The sequence below is a fragment of the Blennius ocellaris genome, assembly GCF_963422515.1.
Source record: "Blennius ocellaris genome assembly, chromosome: 11".
In the NCBI taxonomy this organism is placed as follows: domain Eukaryota; kingdom Metazoa; phylum Chordata; class Actinopteri; order Blenniiformes; family Blenniidae; genus Blennius; species Blennius ocellaris.
Window position 1 is genome coordinate 9,611,050 of NC_137660.1, and position 18,156 is coordinate 9,629,205.

The 18,156-nt window shown below is 44.3% G+C and overlaps 3 protein-coding genes across 3 annotated transcripts; all 3 read left to right on the top strand.

The window, feature by feature from the left end:
* Positions 1–5,933, top strand: pdia3 (protein disulfide isomerase family A, member 3). Its single transcript, XM_080505243.1, has 13 exons — positions 1–264; positions 1,166–1,244; positions 1,349–1,466; positions 1,561–1,668; positions 1,791–1,920; positions 2,030–2,146; positions 3,162–3,287; positions 3,363–3,545; positions 3,709–3,817; positions 4,105–4,233; positions 4,411–4,490; positions 4,809–4,866; positions 4,947–5,933. The coding sequence occupies exons 1-13, from the start codon at positions 131–133 to the stop codon at positions 5,052–5,054; spliced, it is 1,479 nt and encodes a 492-aa protein (XP_080361369.1). The 5' UTR covers positions 1–130; the 3' UTR covers positions 5,055–5,933.
* A 1,193-nt stretch (positions 5,934–7,126) lies between these two features.
* On the top strand, positions 7,127–9,751 carry isg20 (interferon stimulated exonuclease gene). The gene is made up of 4 exons (XM_080505231.1): positions 7,127–7,207; positions 7,962–8,615; positions 8,742–8,942; positions 9,021–9,751. The coding sequence occupies exons 2-4, from the start codon at positions 7,995–7,997 to the stop codon at positions 9,216–9,218; spliced, it is 1,020 nt and encodes a 339-aa protein (XP_080361357.1). The 5' UTR covers positions 7,127–7,207; positions 7,962–7,994; the 3' UTR covers positions 9,219–9,751.
* Positions 9,752–15,304: 5,553 nt separating this feature from the next.
* On the top strand, positions 15,305–17,264 carry rlbp1b (retinaldehyde binding protein 1b; the record flags this gene model as incomplete). The annotated part of the gene is made up of 6 exons (XM_080505226.1): positions 15,305–15,430; positions 16,058–16,262; positions 16,409–16,587; positions 16,684–16,842; positions 16,934–17,044; positions 17,136–17,264. Exons 1-6 carry the CDS (start codon positions 15,317–15,319, stop codon positions 17,262–17,264), a joined length of 897 nt encoding a protein of 298 aa, XP_080361352.1. The 5' UTR covers positions 15,305–15,316.
* Positions 17,265–18,156: the final 892 nt, after the last annotated feature.

The following is an 18,156-nucleotide window of genomic DNA, read 5'->3' on the forward strand; positions in this document are numbered from 1 at the left end:
CTTTCTCTTTCTGTATCGCGCAGTCTGAGGAGCTGCAGCCCGAAGAGCTGAAGAAAGGGGGCCGCCACGGAGCTCGTTCGCGTCTTTTTCTCGTCGTCCTCCAGCGTGAAGAGGGACTTTCGGCTGCACGATGTGGAAGCTGATCCTGGTGGCCGCTCTCGCCGGCTTCTCGCGGGCCAGTGATGTGCTCGAGTACACCGATGACGACTTTGAATCCAGGATCGGGGACCACGATCTGGTCCTGGTGGAGTTTTTCGCTCCTTGGTGAGAAGTGTTCTATTTTTTTTTCTAGATGTGTGTCTGTACTCAAAAGTGTGTGTTTGTTTTGCCTTTCTTCCTGGCTGTGGACCAACTGTTAGCATGCTAGCAAGGAGCGGAAAGGTGGCCGCTGAAGCACAATTAATAATGTTTCTGTTTAAAGGCCTCACGTAGCGAAACGAGGGCTTCTAGTGTGGGATGGTATGATTACTTTTAAACATGTAATAGAATTAATTTCGGCGTGTTTTTATGATAGTAAAGCGTTTCCATTGGGGAGCTATGCGCTAATGGGGCTACAAGGAAGTTGGGGGCGTGGCCTTTCACTGTTGTAACAATGTGATTGGCCAGGGAAGTTTTGGTGTCCACGTCTGATTGGTACAGTGGAACTGTGACGTTTGATACCGCAAAACTTAACAGGACATTATTATCATTAAAGTTTAATTAAAACATTTTTTTAAATGAAGTAATGTATTTAAAACCCTTTTAAGAACTTGCTTGCTTGATGGGTGGCAAATTGTTTTTTTTCCCCTGAAGGACGTTTCTTTGCAGGTTTTTAATTGACGAAGTAATTGCAGTAATTTAAAGCAACTGCAGTTACTGTGAATTAAAACTACAAACAATAAAACAATCCCATGATGTTGTGGGATGATGTTACAAAAAAAATCAATCCTAACTTAATTATATTATTCAACTGTGAGTGCTGTCAGATAAATGTGGGTATGTGATCAGATGGAGAGAAAAATATTACTAATAAGTCCTTTTTTTGTTTTTAACGTGACGTAATTGTACTTATTTTAGCAATTAAAACAGAAAAATGCCTGCAGTATCAAATTCCACACAGTAAAATCCCTCAGGATGGTCATGTGGCGTGAAAGCTGATGTGTATCTCCTGTTTCATATCCTCAAGGTGTGGCCATTGTAAACGGTTAGCACCTGAGTACGAGGCAGCAGCCACGCGTCTGAAGGGGATCGTCGCTCTGGCCAAGGTATTGCACAACACGAGTCCCTCCACTCTGTCCACTTCACTGTGGTTTTTGTACTCTTGAACGTCGGGGCGTTTGAAGAGCAAGTTGTTCTTATCCCTCCCCAGGTTGACTGCACTTCCAACAGCAATGTATGCACCAAGTATGGAGTCAGTGGCTACCCCACCCTGAAGATCTTCAGGGACGGAGAGGAGACGGGTCCCTATGAGGGTCCTCGGTCTGCAGGTATAATCTCGCCTCTTATTCCTGCTGTGGTGAACTTTTATTTCCCCGTCTTGCTCCCATCTTCTCACTGGTTTGTGCGTCTTTCTCTGTGCAGACGGGATTGTCAGCTTCTTGAAGAAGCAGGCCGGTCCAGCTTCTGGGGAGCTCAAGACTGAAGCTGACTTTGAAAAGTTTATTGCGGATCGCGATGCGAGTGTAATCGGTGAGTTCACCTTCTGATACTGGAGACGTCCTCATTCTGGCACTCGGGTTTCAAGACCGCTTGTTTGGTAGTGAGATTGTGCTGCTTCCTACTCTGATGGACATTCATGTTTTCCTCTCCAGGATTCTTTGCCGATGACAAGAGTGCGTCGCAGACCGAGTTCCTGAAGGCAGCCAGCGCATTGAGGGACAACTACCGATTTGCCCACACCAACTTGGAGGCCCTCCTACAGAGTCAGGGCATCGATGGAGAGTGAGTGCACTCGTTTTGTTTTTGCTGCACAGAGCAGGCAGATCTTGCAGGGCAGCTTCTGTTAAGCGCTTGGATAAAGTCTTGACGTTTTGCACTGTTTGTCCTCCAGGGGAGTCGTCCTGTTCCGTCCTCCGCGGCTCAACAGCAAGTTCGAAGACAGCTCGGTCAAATTCACCGAGGACAAATTCACCAGCAACAAAGTCAAAAGATTCATTCAGGACAACATGTGAGTCATCTTCAGTAGAGGCGGCTCCTCAGCACACAGGCGTGGTGGCTTTTGTCTGTCGGTTTTTGGTCATGCAGCAAAAAAAAAAAATGTTTTCTGGGCAAAGTACATTGCAGTTAATAATTCCTGGCTGCAGTTGGACACACTGTCAATAATAAGAGGTGCATGTTTACATGCGGGGCTCAGTGCCAACGTGACCTCGTGCGACAGGCGAGGGGTCCAAACGCGCTGAGCCTCGCTCTGTTCAGGCAGTATGGGGAATCCGATCGTCCTGTTTTGAGATTGGAAAGAGGAATCTTCATCAGATTGGTGGTGTGGCTCGTCTTCAGAAGGCCGGCAGCTGAGGCAGAGCTCATTAGACAAGATCATTACCTCACAGTTGATCTGGAAGTCCCTCTCTCTGCATTCTCATTTAAGTGTAGCCAACACACTTTATTCAAAAGTTCATCATCAGGCTGCAAAAGGCGTCGAAGACAAAACTCTCATGTCGCTGCTGAAATGGACAAATGTTCCATTAAAAAGCCTCCGATCGGTTCTTCTAGTGATGAAGGGAGCTCAAATGCTGCGTGAGCAAAGACTCACTTGTGATTATTAGAATGCATGAACACAAAAAAACTCAAGACGAGATAATTGCTGCCCCAAAACAAGTGACATAACTGCCCCACCAGGTGATGGAGGTGACAGAGGGTTGATACACTGACTGCTATGTAATCCATTACTGAACAAACGACTGTTTTGCTCCAAATGTACACAAAGAGTCCCGACGGTCACAAACCTGGATCATATCATCCAGATGAGTTCACATCAGTCCGTGTGGAGCATCTCCGCCTTTCTTTTGTAGAATGTATTTGACTCAATGTGAACCTAATCTTTAGAGTGATTCAACTCTGCTCAGCTCAACAAACACAAGCTTGAGACACTTAAGAGTCGTGGACGATACAGCCGTTGTTGAATTATCACTGGATTGTTTCAGTTTCTCTTTGAGCTCACGTGTTACTTTCTCTCTTGCTCTCAGCTTTGGCATTTGTCCCCACATGACGGACGACAACAAGGATCAGCTGAAGGGGAAAGACCTGCTGGTGGCGTATTACGACGTCGACTACGAGAAAAACCCCAAAGGCTCCAACTACTGGAGGAACCGGTAGGAGTCCGCTCGCCTCTTTTGATCTCTGGTGTTTGGATTCCACGGGCTGACGCCGCGTCTCGACCTTGGCAGGGTGATGAAAGTGGCCAAAGGCTTCCTGGACCAGGGGAAGAAGCTCAACTTCGCTGTGGCCAACAAGAACATGTTCAGCCACGACATGTCGGAGTTCGGGATGGCGGGCAGCTCGGGAGAACTGCCTGTGGTGGCCATCCGCAGCGCCAAGGGGGACAAATTCGTCATGTCGGAGGAGTTCTCGTGAGTCCTGGACGAGCCGAGGAGCGCTTTAGCTTTTTAGACCATAGAACCGTCACAGTCCTCAGAATAGGATCATCTTTCTTTCCTTTTTTGTTGCTAAACCTGTTTTTCATGAGAAATTCATTTAGTCACTGACTCCTTTAATGTCTTTGTTTTGAAACAGGCGTGATGGAAAGGCTTTGGAGCGTTTCCTGCAGGACTATTTTGACGGAAAGGTGAAGCGTTACCTCAAGTCAGAGCCCGTCCCCGAGGACAACGACGGCCCTGTGAAGGTGAGCGCATTTTGAGGATTTGTTTGTTTCCCCCCCATTTCCAGTCCTGTTGTGTTAAATGTAGAGGAGTTTACAATTTTCCTTTTTTTTTTTTAATTGTAGCTCGATGCACAGAATACCGTTACTCATTCTGAATGTGCGGGGTATTTAAAAATAACGGGACACAAAGCGGCACATCCGTTTCTCGATCTCTCCTCTTTGAGCTGCGCTTTACGTCTGACAGGAACGACGCAGCCACGACCGGTCGTCGTAATTGTAATACTTCCCCGTGCGCTGGTTGTCTGCAGGTCCTCGTGGCCGAGAACTTTGACTCCATCGTCAACGACGACAGCAAAGACGTGCTGATCGAGTTCTACGCCCCGTGGTGCGGACACTGCAAGAGCCTGGAGCCCAAATACAATGAGCTGGGAGAGAAGGTGAGGAGAGGCCTTCAATTGGATATTTACATTTTTTTTTTGCTGGCTGCGATGGGCGGGTGACTTTTCTGTTTCTGGCTCGGTCTGCGTACCTCGTGTAGAATAAATGAAGACTTTACCGATTTTTAGAGGTAAAATGCCAAACGGCTGACGTTTTTCCTCCTCTTGCTTCTACAGCTGGCCGGCGATCCCAACGTTGTCATTGCCAAGATGGACGCCACGGCCAACGATGTGCCGCCTCCATACGAAGTCAGCGGGTGAGTCGACACTTCATTTAACTTTCAGACTCCTTGTGCTTCAAGTCGCACGACGTCTGTATTCACAGTGATGAAATACAAATGTTTGAAAAAAAAAAAAAAAAAGATATGCTTATAGGTCCAGTTTTATTTAATCGGGTTCGGCAGCTTAATTTACCATTTGACACTTTGATTTAAACTTGCATGTTTAGTTAGCTCTTCATGTGATTAAAGGTTTTAAATAAAAAAATTTACATCCATGTGTTGCTATATAAATTATTTTCTGACATTTCTCATCCATCTCCTACTTTATTTTTATTTATTTTTTTATTTCTGCAGTTTCCCCACAATCTACTTCTCTCCAGCCGGACGCAAGATGAACCCACAGAGATACGAGGTGAGTATTGACGCAGCAGCACGTAAAAACCCGGTGTGCTTCCTCCCGCTGACCGTCCCGTCCCACCGCTCTGCTTGCAGGGAGGACGCGAGGTGAGCGACTTCGTCTCCTACCTGAAGAAGGAGGCCTCCAACCCCTTGGTCATGCAGGAAGAGCCCAAGAAGAAGAAGAAGAAGGAGGATCTATAAAAGCTCCGCAAATGAACTCGACATCAACCCACCACCGCCCCCCCATCTCTCTCCCTCCCCTCCCCCGACACGACAGGATCAGGAGGATGATTTGGGACAAATAAGAACTAAATTGTACCCCACTGTCTTAGTGAACAACCGAATGCTCTGAAGCCCGAGTCGAGAAGACGCGGCGCCCCCCCCCCCCCCTTTTAGGTCCTCCTCATGCTCTGGGAATATTGTGGAGAGGTGGGGGCCTGGGTCCGCCCCATGTTTCCAAAACCAATTTTTAGGGAAAGTGTGGGACAGCTTTTGAAAAATTTATTTTTAATTTTTTTAATTTTTTTTTGTTTCCCATGGTGTGTCTTGCTACACCTCAATCTGATGCACTTTGGTTCGATACCAGTTGCCCGCTATCTGTCGCTTTGGTTTTATATCGTCATCATCACAGGGGATCGTGGTAATGGTGAATTATTTTTCTTTTCTTTTTTTTTTTTTTTTTTTTTTTTTTTTTTCGTAACACGTCTTTGTTTTTGTACATTTGGAAGGATTGTGAAATAAAAAAAAAGCCCACAAAACAAATGAAACTGTACGATCTCATTCATGAGTGTAAACTCTGCAGATGAAGCTAAAAAAATGTTTTTCAGTCTGAATCTTGTGAATCCAAACTGCTATACAGGTTCATGTGTACGAGGGCCGTTTCATTCAGAACACAATACAAACGTGTTATTTAATTCTTCAGCTTTCTCTGAGAAAAGTGATTTAACTTGGAGTGGAGATTAAAAAAGCAGGTTCAATGACCAATAATGTAGTGGGGTTTTTTTTTTATATGTATCTTTGTCTCAGTTGATGTAAAAATTTTCCGAACATATTGATGGAACTTGAAAGGAGATGATTAGATTGGGAAATATCATTACCTTTACCAACAAACATTGGGGGAAGTTTGTTTTTGTCTGCATTTATTTATTGGTCTATACGTGTGTATTTATTTACTTTCCACAAAAAATATTGACCCGACTTGCATGAAATCTTCAGGGGGGGATTTGTCATCATCCAAGGACCAATCGATTAGATTTTAAGATGTGAGCGGCTAACTTTCTGAATAAATGCCAAAAAAAAGTCTCAAAAAAGCAGACGGGAGAGGCGCCTCATGGAGGACAAAGGAGATTGGTGTCTGTTGCCATAGAGATGCTACCCGCTCAGCATTTCACACCGTTAAATACCGATACGGTTGACATGCTGCTAACTCTGTTCTGCAACAAATGTGGCGTTGGCGAAGGTATACACTCTACTGAGGCCCGTTCTAGTTTATTTATAAATGAGAAGACGTTCAGCACCTCACACTTTCAGTACACAATGAATTGAAAATAATTCATCTTTTGAGTCGACCTCCATCTACTCTTCCATTGGGGAAAAAAAAACATTTGGTGTAAAACCAAACTCCTTTTGTAATGGAACTGCAGAAAAGTGTCCAGCGATGTCATGTCAGTAAATATGAATCCAGTTATGCAGACCACACAAGTCACGTCAACATTTGTAAGAGAATGCAGACTTATAAATCTAGTCCCAACAGAGTTTTCAAAGCTTTTCACGCTGTTTTGATGTTAGTTGTATTTCTGCGATGACTTAAGATGACGCAGGTTTTAGAGTTTAAAATACTTGCCTGTTTTGCAGTGCAATGACGTCACACAATCTGCTGAAGGGACATTTTTTAATCATCGAAAGTAGTTGTCAAGATAAACCAAATAGTAGCCTTTTGATTGAACCTTTTCAACTGAAAAAAAATTTGATCTTGTTTTTCTTACATGCCACTTGTGGTGATTTGAAGCATTGTTTTCCAGTTTAAAGTTGTTTCACCTCCAGCCCAAAAACGTGTCTGATCATTTGACTTTTGTTCTGATCCACGAGCTGCAATGATACAGCAAATTTGTGATTCTGCGTTTCATAGTTTATTTGAAAACACTGCAGCTGCGCGTCGTCATTATTGGCAGGAGTGGTATTGGTTGTTTTTTTTTAGTGCATTCCTACATCCGACCCATAGATGGGGACACCACACACACTACACGATTGTCCTAAAAACATCAAACGAAGAAGAAAAGCAGCCAACCACAGACGAGCGGATGCAAGAAAACGTGTCAGGACATTTCCCACCCGGACACGTGCTTCTAAAGCTGGTAAAGTTCACACTTTTATCTTGATTATTTAATTATTTTGACTCTTTAATGCGGGGAACAAACTCGCAGTTCGTGGTTTGTCTAATGCCGGATATGTAAATGACGTTGCTGTTCAACTAAACGTGGATTTCACGAGTTAGCGAAATGCTACGTGGTTTTCTTCACCGAGTAGCTAATTCAATATAACTGTAAAAAATGGTTTAATCCCGAAGTTTGTTTATTTAGCCGCTTGATTCTTAGAGATGGATTGACCTCAGACTGTATTTATATCCGGAGAGCCAAAGCAACATTAATCTAGGGGTAATTTGAAGACACGTTAAGTCTCGACGTTTTTTCGAAGGTGATAAATGATAAACATGTACAAGGTTTGGATTTGCACTAATCTACTGACAAACTGTAATCAGTCCTTGAAGCACTAAATGTTTGCTCAGGCTTTCCATTAAGTAGTAGATTAATTATTGTAATCGCTAAAGATTAAGCGTTTTCATTGCTTGATTTCACTGTATTTCATTGTAAAATTCAGAGAACCGTATCAGTAGTGACGGAGAATTAAATGTGCCTTGCTTCACATGTTTTCTGTACAGAACGTTCAAAACTCTCACCCATGTTATGTAACCGCTTGAGGGGCCAGAGGTACCCTGTAAAGATGTATCATGAAAAGTCGCTGATAATCTTTTCACTTATGTATTTTTTATACTGAAATGAGTTATTACTGCTTTTGCTTACTGAAGTTTTTTTTCTTTTTCTCTCTCAGAAATGACTCGAAAAACACTTCGTCTATTTAATAATGGCAGAAACGTCAAGAAGGTGTAAAGCCTCATCGCAGAGCCTTCTGAGCAACTACAGGTATCTGAGAAAAAGAGCCATGCTGGTTTGTGCCATGCAGGCTGCAAGAGCCCGGAAGAAACGGCAGCAGAAGTTCACCATCGCCAACGTAAAGCTTAATAAACCAGAGACTGACGATCACTTGGATCCACACGAACAGAGCAGAGAGAGCAAATCGAGAGAGGCCAACCAAGTGAACCAAAATTTGCACTGCGGGAATAAAACTCAGGAAGAATGTAAACAAGGATTGACTTTGGCCAAAGCGGCGACCCTGGCAGACAGCTGGGAGGTGGACAGCGGTTTCTGCTCTGAGGCCAGTCCCCCGGCCAGCGGCCGGAGCTCGCCGTGCCTCGGCACATGTCCGACCACGGTGGTGGCGTTGGACTGCGAGATGGTGGGGACGGGACCCGGCGGGCGCTGCAGCGAGCTGGCCCGCTGTAGCGTCCTGGATTACCACGGCAACGTCCTGTTGGACAAGTACGTGAAGCCACATCTGCCCGTCACAAACTTCCGGACTCGCTGGAGTGGCATCCGGAGGCGCCACCTGCACAACGCCATGCCCTTCGCAGAGGCCAGGGAGCAGGTGAGGGCTCGCCTTAACGTGCAGACGGGAATTGATCGGCGCTTAATTCCAAACATCTCCTGCTCCTTTTGATTAAATGCCGGTTTCTAGTTTGACACCTGTGCGCGCTTGTCTTTATCCTGTTAGGTCCTCAAGATACTTGAAGGCAAAGTGGTCGTCGGTCACTCCGTCTACCACGACTTCGAGGCTCTGGACCTGCTCCACCCAGGTCACATGGTCCGGGACACGAGCACCGCCCGGCTCCTCGGCCGGCTGGCCGGTTTCCCCCGGGAACGCTGCGCCTCCCTCAAAATCCTGTCCCGGAAGCTGCTGAACCGCCACATCCAGGTGAGTGTCAAAGCAGACGTTTTGGCGTGTTCTTGCCGATCCAGGTTTGGTAACTGTCGTTGTCTGGCGGCGCCGCAGGCCGGGAGGAGCGGGCACTGCTCCGTGGAGGACGCCCGAGCTTCCCTGGACCTCTACAAGCTGGTGGAGGGCGAATGGGAGCGGGAGCTGCAGACGGGGCTGCGGGACGACGACGCTCCGCTGGAGCCCAGCTTCGCCTCCTCCAACCACTACATGCACGACGAGTACTGGCCCGACGGCGTCGCCGAAAGCCAATAGAGCGATTGGTATCGGTGGCGGTCAGCGGGATGTACCTCGTGAGGGGAGACGGTTCTGTGAACTGTCGTCTTGTCCATCGAACCTCGGCTCGTAAAAGATGGACTTTGTCATTTCAGAGACAAACTTCAGTGTTAGAATCCACTTTATAACTTATTCATTGTTGTCAATGAAGCATATTTTCTTACTGGGGTTCAGGTGTTTAACCTGCAGACGTGTCAAAGGTCAGGCTCATCGTCGCATTCTTGATATTTGAAGAGTTGGTGTTTTTACAGTGACGGTGAAACATTTAATGTGGACAGTTTGCAGTTCAGGTCTGAAGATTGTTTTTCGTTCATGATCCCCGAAAAGTAAACTAAATAAATACATTGGAAGATCTGAGACCAGAAATGCTGCTCGTTCAAACCTGTTTGCAGCTTTTTAAAAAGCGTCTCGCCGTCTCAAAGACGGTGTGTGAAACAATTGTATTTTAAACTGTGCAATTTATTTAATGGGTTATTGGACTAAACTGCTATGAAAGGATATTGGGTTGTGAGAGTGGTGCTTCATCGTGTTCTATTGTAAGCTGCTCCTAAATATTGAAATAAAAGTGTCATTGTGAATCAGTTTGTCGTTTTCACTCCTTGTTTGGGTTGAAGTATCAAAGATCTATAGAAGAAGCAGTCGGTCTGGTAATGAGGTCAACTAAAGTAACTTCTGCCCACAGTCATGTTTGTCAGCAGGATGAAGACAGGAAAACAGCCACTCAGTCCATCTGACTGAAAACAAATGCAGATCGCAGGTAAGCGAACAACTCGAGACCATTACAAGAGAATCATTCTGCCAAACAAGCACTGATGTAACCTCTGAAAAAATTTAAAAATGAAAACTAGTTATAAATTTCCCAGTACACACGGACCTACTTCTTGTTGCTTTCATGAACTTATTTGGGAATCGCCACATTTTTGGATAAATATGGGAGTTTTGCAAGTAAACTTCAGCAAATGACTTCAACTTGGATTTAAAACCAAGATAAAGGTACAAACTAGGTGACATAGTGGTGCTTGAACTTTAAGATTTTTTTTTGTCCACCTGAGTGGAATTTTTCTTTGGCTCAGCAAACAAAACACATTAAATGTATTAAATATGACGCTGATTACATTGAAAAGTTGGTGCCTCCAAAAGGTTAAAAGTTCAAACTCAAAAGTTGGATCAAGGGTTTCTGGGATTTGCTAATTATCTTTTATCTTAATTTATTTTTTATCTTACAATTCACAAAATGCTGGAGAGTATTTTTTTTCCACCCCCCATAAATATGCAATTTTTCGGATGAATGTGCAGACGCACCAACACTGGAGTTTCCTTGTGGCCCGATTGTGTCAAATACCCGAATCCCACAGTCCCAGTGAGCGTCTGCAGGTCTCTAACGTCGCCGTCGTCTTGTTCTACTCATATTAAACACATATATTGAAATTAAATGAAGAAATTTAGATGTGGGTATGGGGGGAAAAAAAATGTACAGCAGGTGGAGCTGTACATTTTGTTTTAAAACCACATAATAGTTGTTAGGACCCCCCCCCCCCCCACACACACACACACACACACACACACACACACACTCCTCATTCCTCAGCCTCTTTGTTCTCTCACTCATACATTTAAAGGACCTGAACCTGCCTCTTTCAGATCAGGCAACAGCGAGAGAACACAACATGGCATTGTTGGTCAAATCCGTCTAATTTGGTTCCTCAAATCGCTTTATTGAGCAGATCAGGCCTGGTTTAGCAGATTACTATTTAGTCGTCATCGTATCAGGGAGAAAACGCGTGTCGGTGACGTTGGAGCTACCGGGGCTCTGGAAAAAAGGCCAAAAAAATGGCCCAAGTTCCAAACATGAAGCACACGATAACGCACTGCAGGTCTGAACTGTGTTGGCTGTAGGCAAATCTGCATGGAGAGGCAATTGTACCATTACAATAAACACAACATACATACGGTATATCATTGTATTTTAAGTGAATTGTGTCTCACCAGAGTCCCTGAGGTACGTGTACAGTGATGATATTACAAACAAACACTGGTAATTCAAAGTGGACAGAAATACCAGGGTTCCACCTCCATCTACTTTTCATTGACTCACATCATTTTGAACCCAAACAATAACAAAAATCAACACTTTAGCCTCACGGCACATAAAGCAGCCGTGATTGTTTGTACCTCGACCTTCTCGACGTGACATCACATGATGTCAACACGACCTCCTGCGGCACAACTCTGGCGGCGAGCGTCACATGTGCAGTGTCTTTATGGTTAAGGTGCTGAGATCTGCGTATGTGCAACAAATAATCTGATCGCTGGAAGGACTGCTGGTCCATGTTTACTGCTGTGTGTGTGTGTGTGTGTGTGTGTGTGTGTGTGTGTGTGTGTGTGTGTGTGTGTGTGTGTGTGTGTGAAAATATGCAATAAGTGTACATATGGATCAGGTGATGATGGCGTTTGACACAGCTGGTCTGTCTATTGTCTTATTTATTTATTTATTTTAACTAATGCTTGCTTGGTGAGTTTCTTGTGTTTTTTTCACTGCTTCAGTTTGCCAGTGTGTTGCTGAAGTTTACTGTTCTTGTTCTTTTTTCTCAAAATATCCTACATTTATTTTACGTATCTACATCATATTTGAAAGTGTGTTTTCTTTCTGAGATTTCCATGGAACCATATGACTATGAACCATAAACATTTTATAAAGTCACAATAGTTAGAAAAAAAAAACATGTGCTATTTATTGATTAAAAAAAATCTTTGGCAAATGTGCAAAACCAACCAAAATCACACACATTTGTAGCTTCAAAAACATATTTATTAAAATACTTTTCTCAGTGGATTTGTGTCAGAAGTGCCTCATAGATTATTCTGTACGTGTCTCCTACAATCTGTTGAGTTATTTACAATTAAAGGCTGATAAATATGTATTACTGCTTGTTTTGTGAGCGCAATGATCAAATACAGATGTGCTTTCCTGAGGCAAAACATTATTTATGTGCATTAATGAGAACTTTAAAGCAGAACATTCATGAGTAGTAATTATTGGCATTTTCTCAAAAATCCCAAAATGGGCAAAAAAAAAAAAAAATATATATATATATATATATATACACAAAATTAATTAAATGTGTTAATTATGTGTTTGGTTGTAAGAGGTAGTTGGAGAAATGCAGAATCAGGGAAACCATAGAAAACGACTGCCTGCCTCTGATGAACGATGTCATACGAAATTCAGTCTCGGGCAAAGATGGAGGTGATCAAACCTTCCAAGGTCAAAGGTCACTCGGATTTTTCTGAGCTGCTTTTTGATATGTTCCTCAGGAATTTTCTCCCTCTGCATCAGTTAACGACAACTAATCGCATGTGTGAATGTATACAATATATATTTCGCAGCTTTATGGTCGTTAAGTCGAGGAAAACTCAAATTATTCTTCTCACTTGAAAAGCAGCTTCAACTGGAAGAAAGCGATTCCTTACAGCTGATGGTTCAGCGAGAAACGTATTAAAACTTGTGAAATGGGGCATTTTCATCGCCCCCCCTCCCCCCCTCCCCCCTCCTCCTCCTCTCACCCTGAGTGTGTTCACGTTGCCGTCACAATGGTCACTTTTCACTCCAATCAAGTCTTTGTGGAATGTAAGTCAAATCCCCCCCCCCCAAATCACCTCTTACCTAAAGTGTACACTCCACATTACATCATGCACAAATGCCCCCCCCCCCGCTCCTGCCTTTCACCATGCGAGAGCCTCCACCATTGGCCGTCAGCGCCTCCCAGTGACCTCCCCTTTCACTCCCCCCCCTGTCACTTTTTATGCTGATTGAAAGAAATCTGATGGGTGTGATCTGGTGTGACGCCACTGATCCCGCCGCTACAAATCGGAGGTCCCGGCCACCCGGCTCTGCACAGACCACCTCCACTCCCCCCCGACAGCGTCTCCACGGCGACACTCAGGTAGGAACCCCCGGGCCTCCTCCTCTCATTTCGCTCCGACTCTCTTCGTTAAGCTTCTTTCTTTCTTTCTTCCTCCGTTTCTGAAGAATGAAATATACGAATGTTACGGGCGACTTTACATTTTCACAATCAATGAGCGGCTTGTTTATTGCTTCAGAAGAAAGATCGCTGCTCATGGCGGTGGTGCATCATGGGAGCCGCTCTCACGTCCCGTGTTGCTCCGATACAAAGAAACTTGTTAATCTCCCAGCTGCGCTGCTTCACAGGGTGTCAGGATTTATTATAAAGCTCCTTGAGAATAAAGTGATTAGGACAATAAGTTGTCTTTTATTCTCCACTAAACCTCAACAAAACAACCAAAAATATATTAAAAAAAACACTAAAACCGCCCAGTCTGTTCAGACCTGTCTCCTTCAAATATATGTTTGTGTGTTTATTTGTACATATTCAGTATAAATGTTGTATTTTCCGGGAGGATGAGTCCCTCACAGCTGCTGTGCCGGTTCCAGGTGTTGATTATGAAACAGAAAGGCTCTCCTCCTTTAAATCTCCCAATAAATCATCCAGGAGTGGAAGGGAGCTAAATATAGAAAAGGTACTGAGAGGATGGGATGAAGGGGATTATTATTGAGTGCACGGTACCCATATTTTTGTTGTTGTTGTTTGATGATGATGATGGGATGTAGAATAACAATCACACCCTTCTTGTGTCCTCGCAGCACTGCACGGAGCTCATTGAAGAAAAACAGAAGACATGGCTGTGGTTGTAAGTATTCTCACTTCCAATTGAACTGATGCCTCAGTCGGCGATGGCGTTTCACACGTTGCTCTTCAGTTTAACAGGTGGAAGGAACATCTGGTTAAAAAAAAAAAAAGGCATCACCGCCCTCACAGAGGACAAACATCCATTCATCTCCTTGGAACTCGCATTGAGTCGCAGCTCAACATTTCCCAACTCCAAAAGCCTCTTGTTACGAGTCCCGCCAACGGGCGACAGTAGCTTGAGCTGCTAATCTCTGATCCCCGCCTCAAGTCCACTCGCGGTCCTTACCGTGTATTTACGAGCCTCGCTAGACTCATGTGAAGGAGATTAACCAAAACACTGGCTCCCATTGATCCTGCAGCGCCCGGCCGGCCTCACGTGGATTAGATTTCATTTGTGTGTCCGAAAACACACACAACACCAGCGAGTCTTGTGAAAGGAGTGTACACCGAGTGGTTTTAAACCATTTGAAGGCTTTTTTCTAATGGAGTCATTTGTTGTAAACTGCCAGCTGCTCCCCAACTGCCCCTCAGACAGTTTGACTTCTTCATTGCAGGAAAAATAGCCTTTAAATTTCTCCCAATTCATTTGAATAATTTCATTGTTAAGTTTGTATAAAAAAAAAAAATAAAAAAAAATACCATCAATGTTGTGGGTCTAAACAAAGTTTTTGCCAAGGTAATTCATAATGAATCGGTTTAACTTGAAATTCAGTAACTTTGCAGTCATTTAAAACATTTTTTTTATTTGTGTCAACTTGTAAGCGAGCTTATCCTAAAAGGTTTAAAGAATATAGTTTCTAAGCTTTCCTAAACCAGCACTGCAATGCACTGTCACTGTTTTACGTAAAACCAGTTGTATTGTTTTTTTGTAATTTGCCATCCATATAAAAAAAAAAAACCCACAACCTTTTTCATCCAATGGAGAAACATCCCCCATTATTTCTGATTAAAGCTCACACAGCATTGAAGCCAGTGGCTGCAGGGGACACATCAGTCCATCAGGGGACAGTTCTAGAGTCACCAACTCACCGATCAAACGACTTGTTTCCGGCCTGTTGGAGGAAACCAGATGTGTAACGCATACAAACGCCAAAGTCAGCAATATTGTCACTTTAAGGAGAAGTTAATGTGCTAATCAGGACTTAACATCAGGTTATTTTCTTGGACTCAAACGCCACTGGATGTACCTTCATGCATTTGAAGCTCTCTCTCTCTCTCCCTCTCTCTCTCTCTCTCTCTCTCCCCCTCTCTCTCTCTCTCTCTCTCTCTCTCTCTCTCTCTCTCTCTCTCTCTCTCTCTCCCTCTCTCTCTCTCTCTCTCTCTCTCTCTCTCTCTCTCTCTCTCTCTCTCCAGAGTGGAACCTACCGCATGGTGTCGGAGGAGGAGCAGGCTCTCAGGGCCAAGCTGGAGCGACTCACTGTCAAAGACCACGGGCCAGTGTTTGGACCCTGCGCTAACCTGCCGGACCACACCAGGCAGAAGGTAGCGACTCCTCCTCCCTCGCCCAACACATCGGTCTGTAGCGGGCAGGAGTGATGTCAGAATGTCAAAGCAGGAGAGGGTTGTTTAAATTCTCTGAAACCATCAAAACTCATGTTTGTGGATGGACATACTTGAAATGATCTTACATCTCACAAAATTTTTTATTTTAAGTGTGTACCTATATTCCGAATAGAAGCTCCTGAAAAATCTAAAATATGGTACATTGAGCTCTTATTAATAGCTATAATTGCTGCTATCAACAGGTCACATACACAACAGCCTTCGTTTCCCATTTCACTAACACAGCTTTACTGGTCAGTTCAGGTCTGGGTTTAAGAAGATATGCCAGCTTTATAAATCTTTAAGTTATTAAAGAGTTGTAATTGGTTTCAAAACTTTATCGGAAATGTCTCTTTCAATCATAAATTAAGAATTAAATAGAAATAATCACAAGTTTCATTGCTGATTCACATATTGATTCTCAGAAACCCGCAAAATCAGATCTTCTATGAAGAAAGATGTCGTTACTTTCAAGACTGTGTACATTTGATGCAGTATCAAGAGAAATGATAATGTGACGTAAGGTAAAAGACTGTAGACTGTGAACCCTCCGGCTGGTGTCTGCAGGCCAAGGACGAGCTGAATGAGACGGATGAGAAGCGCGTGTCCGCGGCCAAGGAGCTGCGAGCCATGATTAAGGAGAAGGCCGACGGGGGCGACGACCTGGCCAAGGGGGTGCAGGACACCTTCGGAGAGAAACCAGACAGTCTGCTGGTCCGATTCATCCGCGCCAGGAAATACGACGTCCCCAGGGCCTTCGAGCTCATGAAGGGTACGTCCGAACCGTCTAGACGTCAGCGTACCAACAGGGTCTATCTTACGTGCCCACGAGAGCATGATGAGGCAACCGGTGAGAAAGATTAGCTTGTGAGGAGATTGAGAGGAGTCTCGAATAATCCTGCCTTGTTCTGTACCCAGGCTACGTGCGCTTCAGGAAGGACTACCCCGAGCTGTTTGAGAATTTGACCCCGGAGGCCGTTCGCAGCACCATCGAGGCCGGATACCCCGGCATCCTGCAGAGCAGGGACAAGTACGGCCGCGTGGTTCTGCTCTTCAACATCGAGAACTGGGACTACGAGGAGATCACCTTCGACGAGGTATAATGGCGATATTTGTGCCTGCCAACGAAGTGAATCCACGAGGGGGGATTGATGATGCTGAGCACGTGGACGTGTTTGTGTGTGTGTGCTCAGATCCTGCGTGCCTACTGTGTGATCCTGGAGAAGCTCCTGGAGAATGAGGAGACTCAGATCAACGGCTTCTGCATCATCGAGAACTTCAAAGGCTTCACCATGCAGCAGGCGTCGGGAATCAAACCCACGGAGCTCAAGAAGATGGTGGACATGTTGCAGGTGGGTGAACTGTTGATAGAGTTGTGAGACGCGTTGACCCAAGGTGACGTCCCTCTGAACAAAAGTGGCCGCTTCCTCCCTCTCCCGCCAGGACTCCTTCCCCGCCCGTTTCAAAGCCGTGCACTTCATCCACCAGCCCTGGTACTTCACCACCACCTACAACGTGGTCAAACCGCTCATGAAGAGCAAGCTGCTCGAGAGGGTGCGTCACATCAACGCGTGCCGAAATTCTCGGAAAAGTCGTGGCTCCTTGTGAAATGTCTCTAACGAGCTGCTGCTGTTCCTTGCTCTAGGTGTTCGTTCACGGAGACGAGCTGGAGAACTATTACAAGGAGTTTGACGCGGACATCCTTCCCTCCGAGTTTGACGGAAAAGGCTCCAAATATGACGGCAAAGCCATTGCGGCCAAGCTGTTCGACTGAATGTCTTCCGTCTTCTTTGCCAATAAAATTGAGAGCCACTCTGCAACAAGCATTTACGAGCCATTCGACTGTGGAGAGTGAAAGCCCAATCTCGCTTGTGTGGGTTGTAGGGACACAATGTGAGAAGTTCAAAAGATGGTTTAGAGTAGTTCTGAAATAAACAGCCCATTAGTACCTCAGTGGCAGATTTCCTTTTTTTTTTTTTTTTACCCTGCACTGCAGTCAGCATTTTCCTTTCCATTAATTCTATGTTTTACAGCACAACATGACAAATGAACCTGCTGAGTGCTTAGAAATAGTTAATATATGAATTAAAAAATAGGAGTTAATCACAATTGCATGATTGAATCAGATACAAATGTACTAAGTAGTCATGGAGGTGGATCAGTTTTCAATCTAAAGAGTCTGCCCTGGTGGTGGTACTGGAAACACGTCTGCTGTGAAATCAGTGTAAACTAATGGGCAACATGTCAAATCTGCCCTTGAATTTAAAAAAAAATTAAGATTTGGTGATTAATCAAACTGTAGTTGTTATCAACAGACACATGGTGTGTCTCCTTCTCTTTTAAATTGTGCTTTTTAGCCTGAAGTTCACCCACACACTACTTCGCTTCTCCCCTCTGGTTTATGTGTCCTCTGGAAGGCTGATATTACAAGTGCCTGTCTCTCGCATGTTTGTTTGTTTGTTTTTTAGTTTGTTCTTCAATATATATATATGACGTTTTACCCAAATGTGCTACCCGGTGCACCAATAATAATGATAATGTCAATAAATGTACAATAAACTGCTGTATATAAACACAAAAGTGAAGTCATTGATTTTCAATAAAAAAAAAACAAAGTAGACACAGATATTTGTGCAAAAGGACATACATTTATTAGAAAGTTTCTT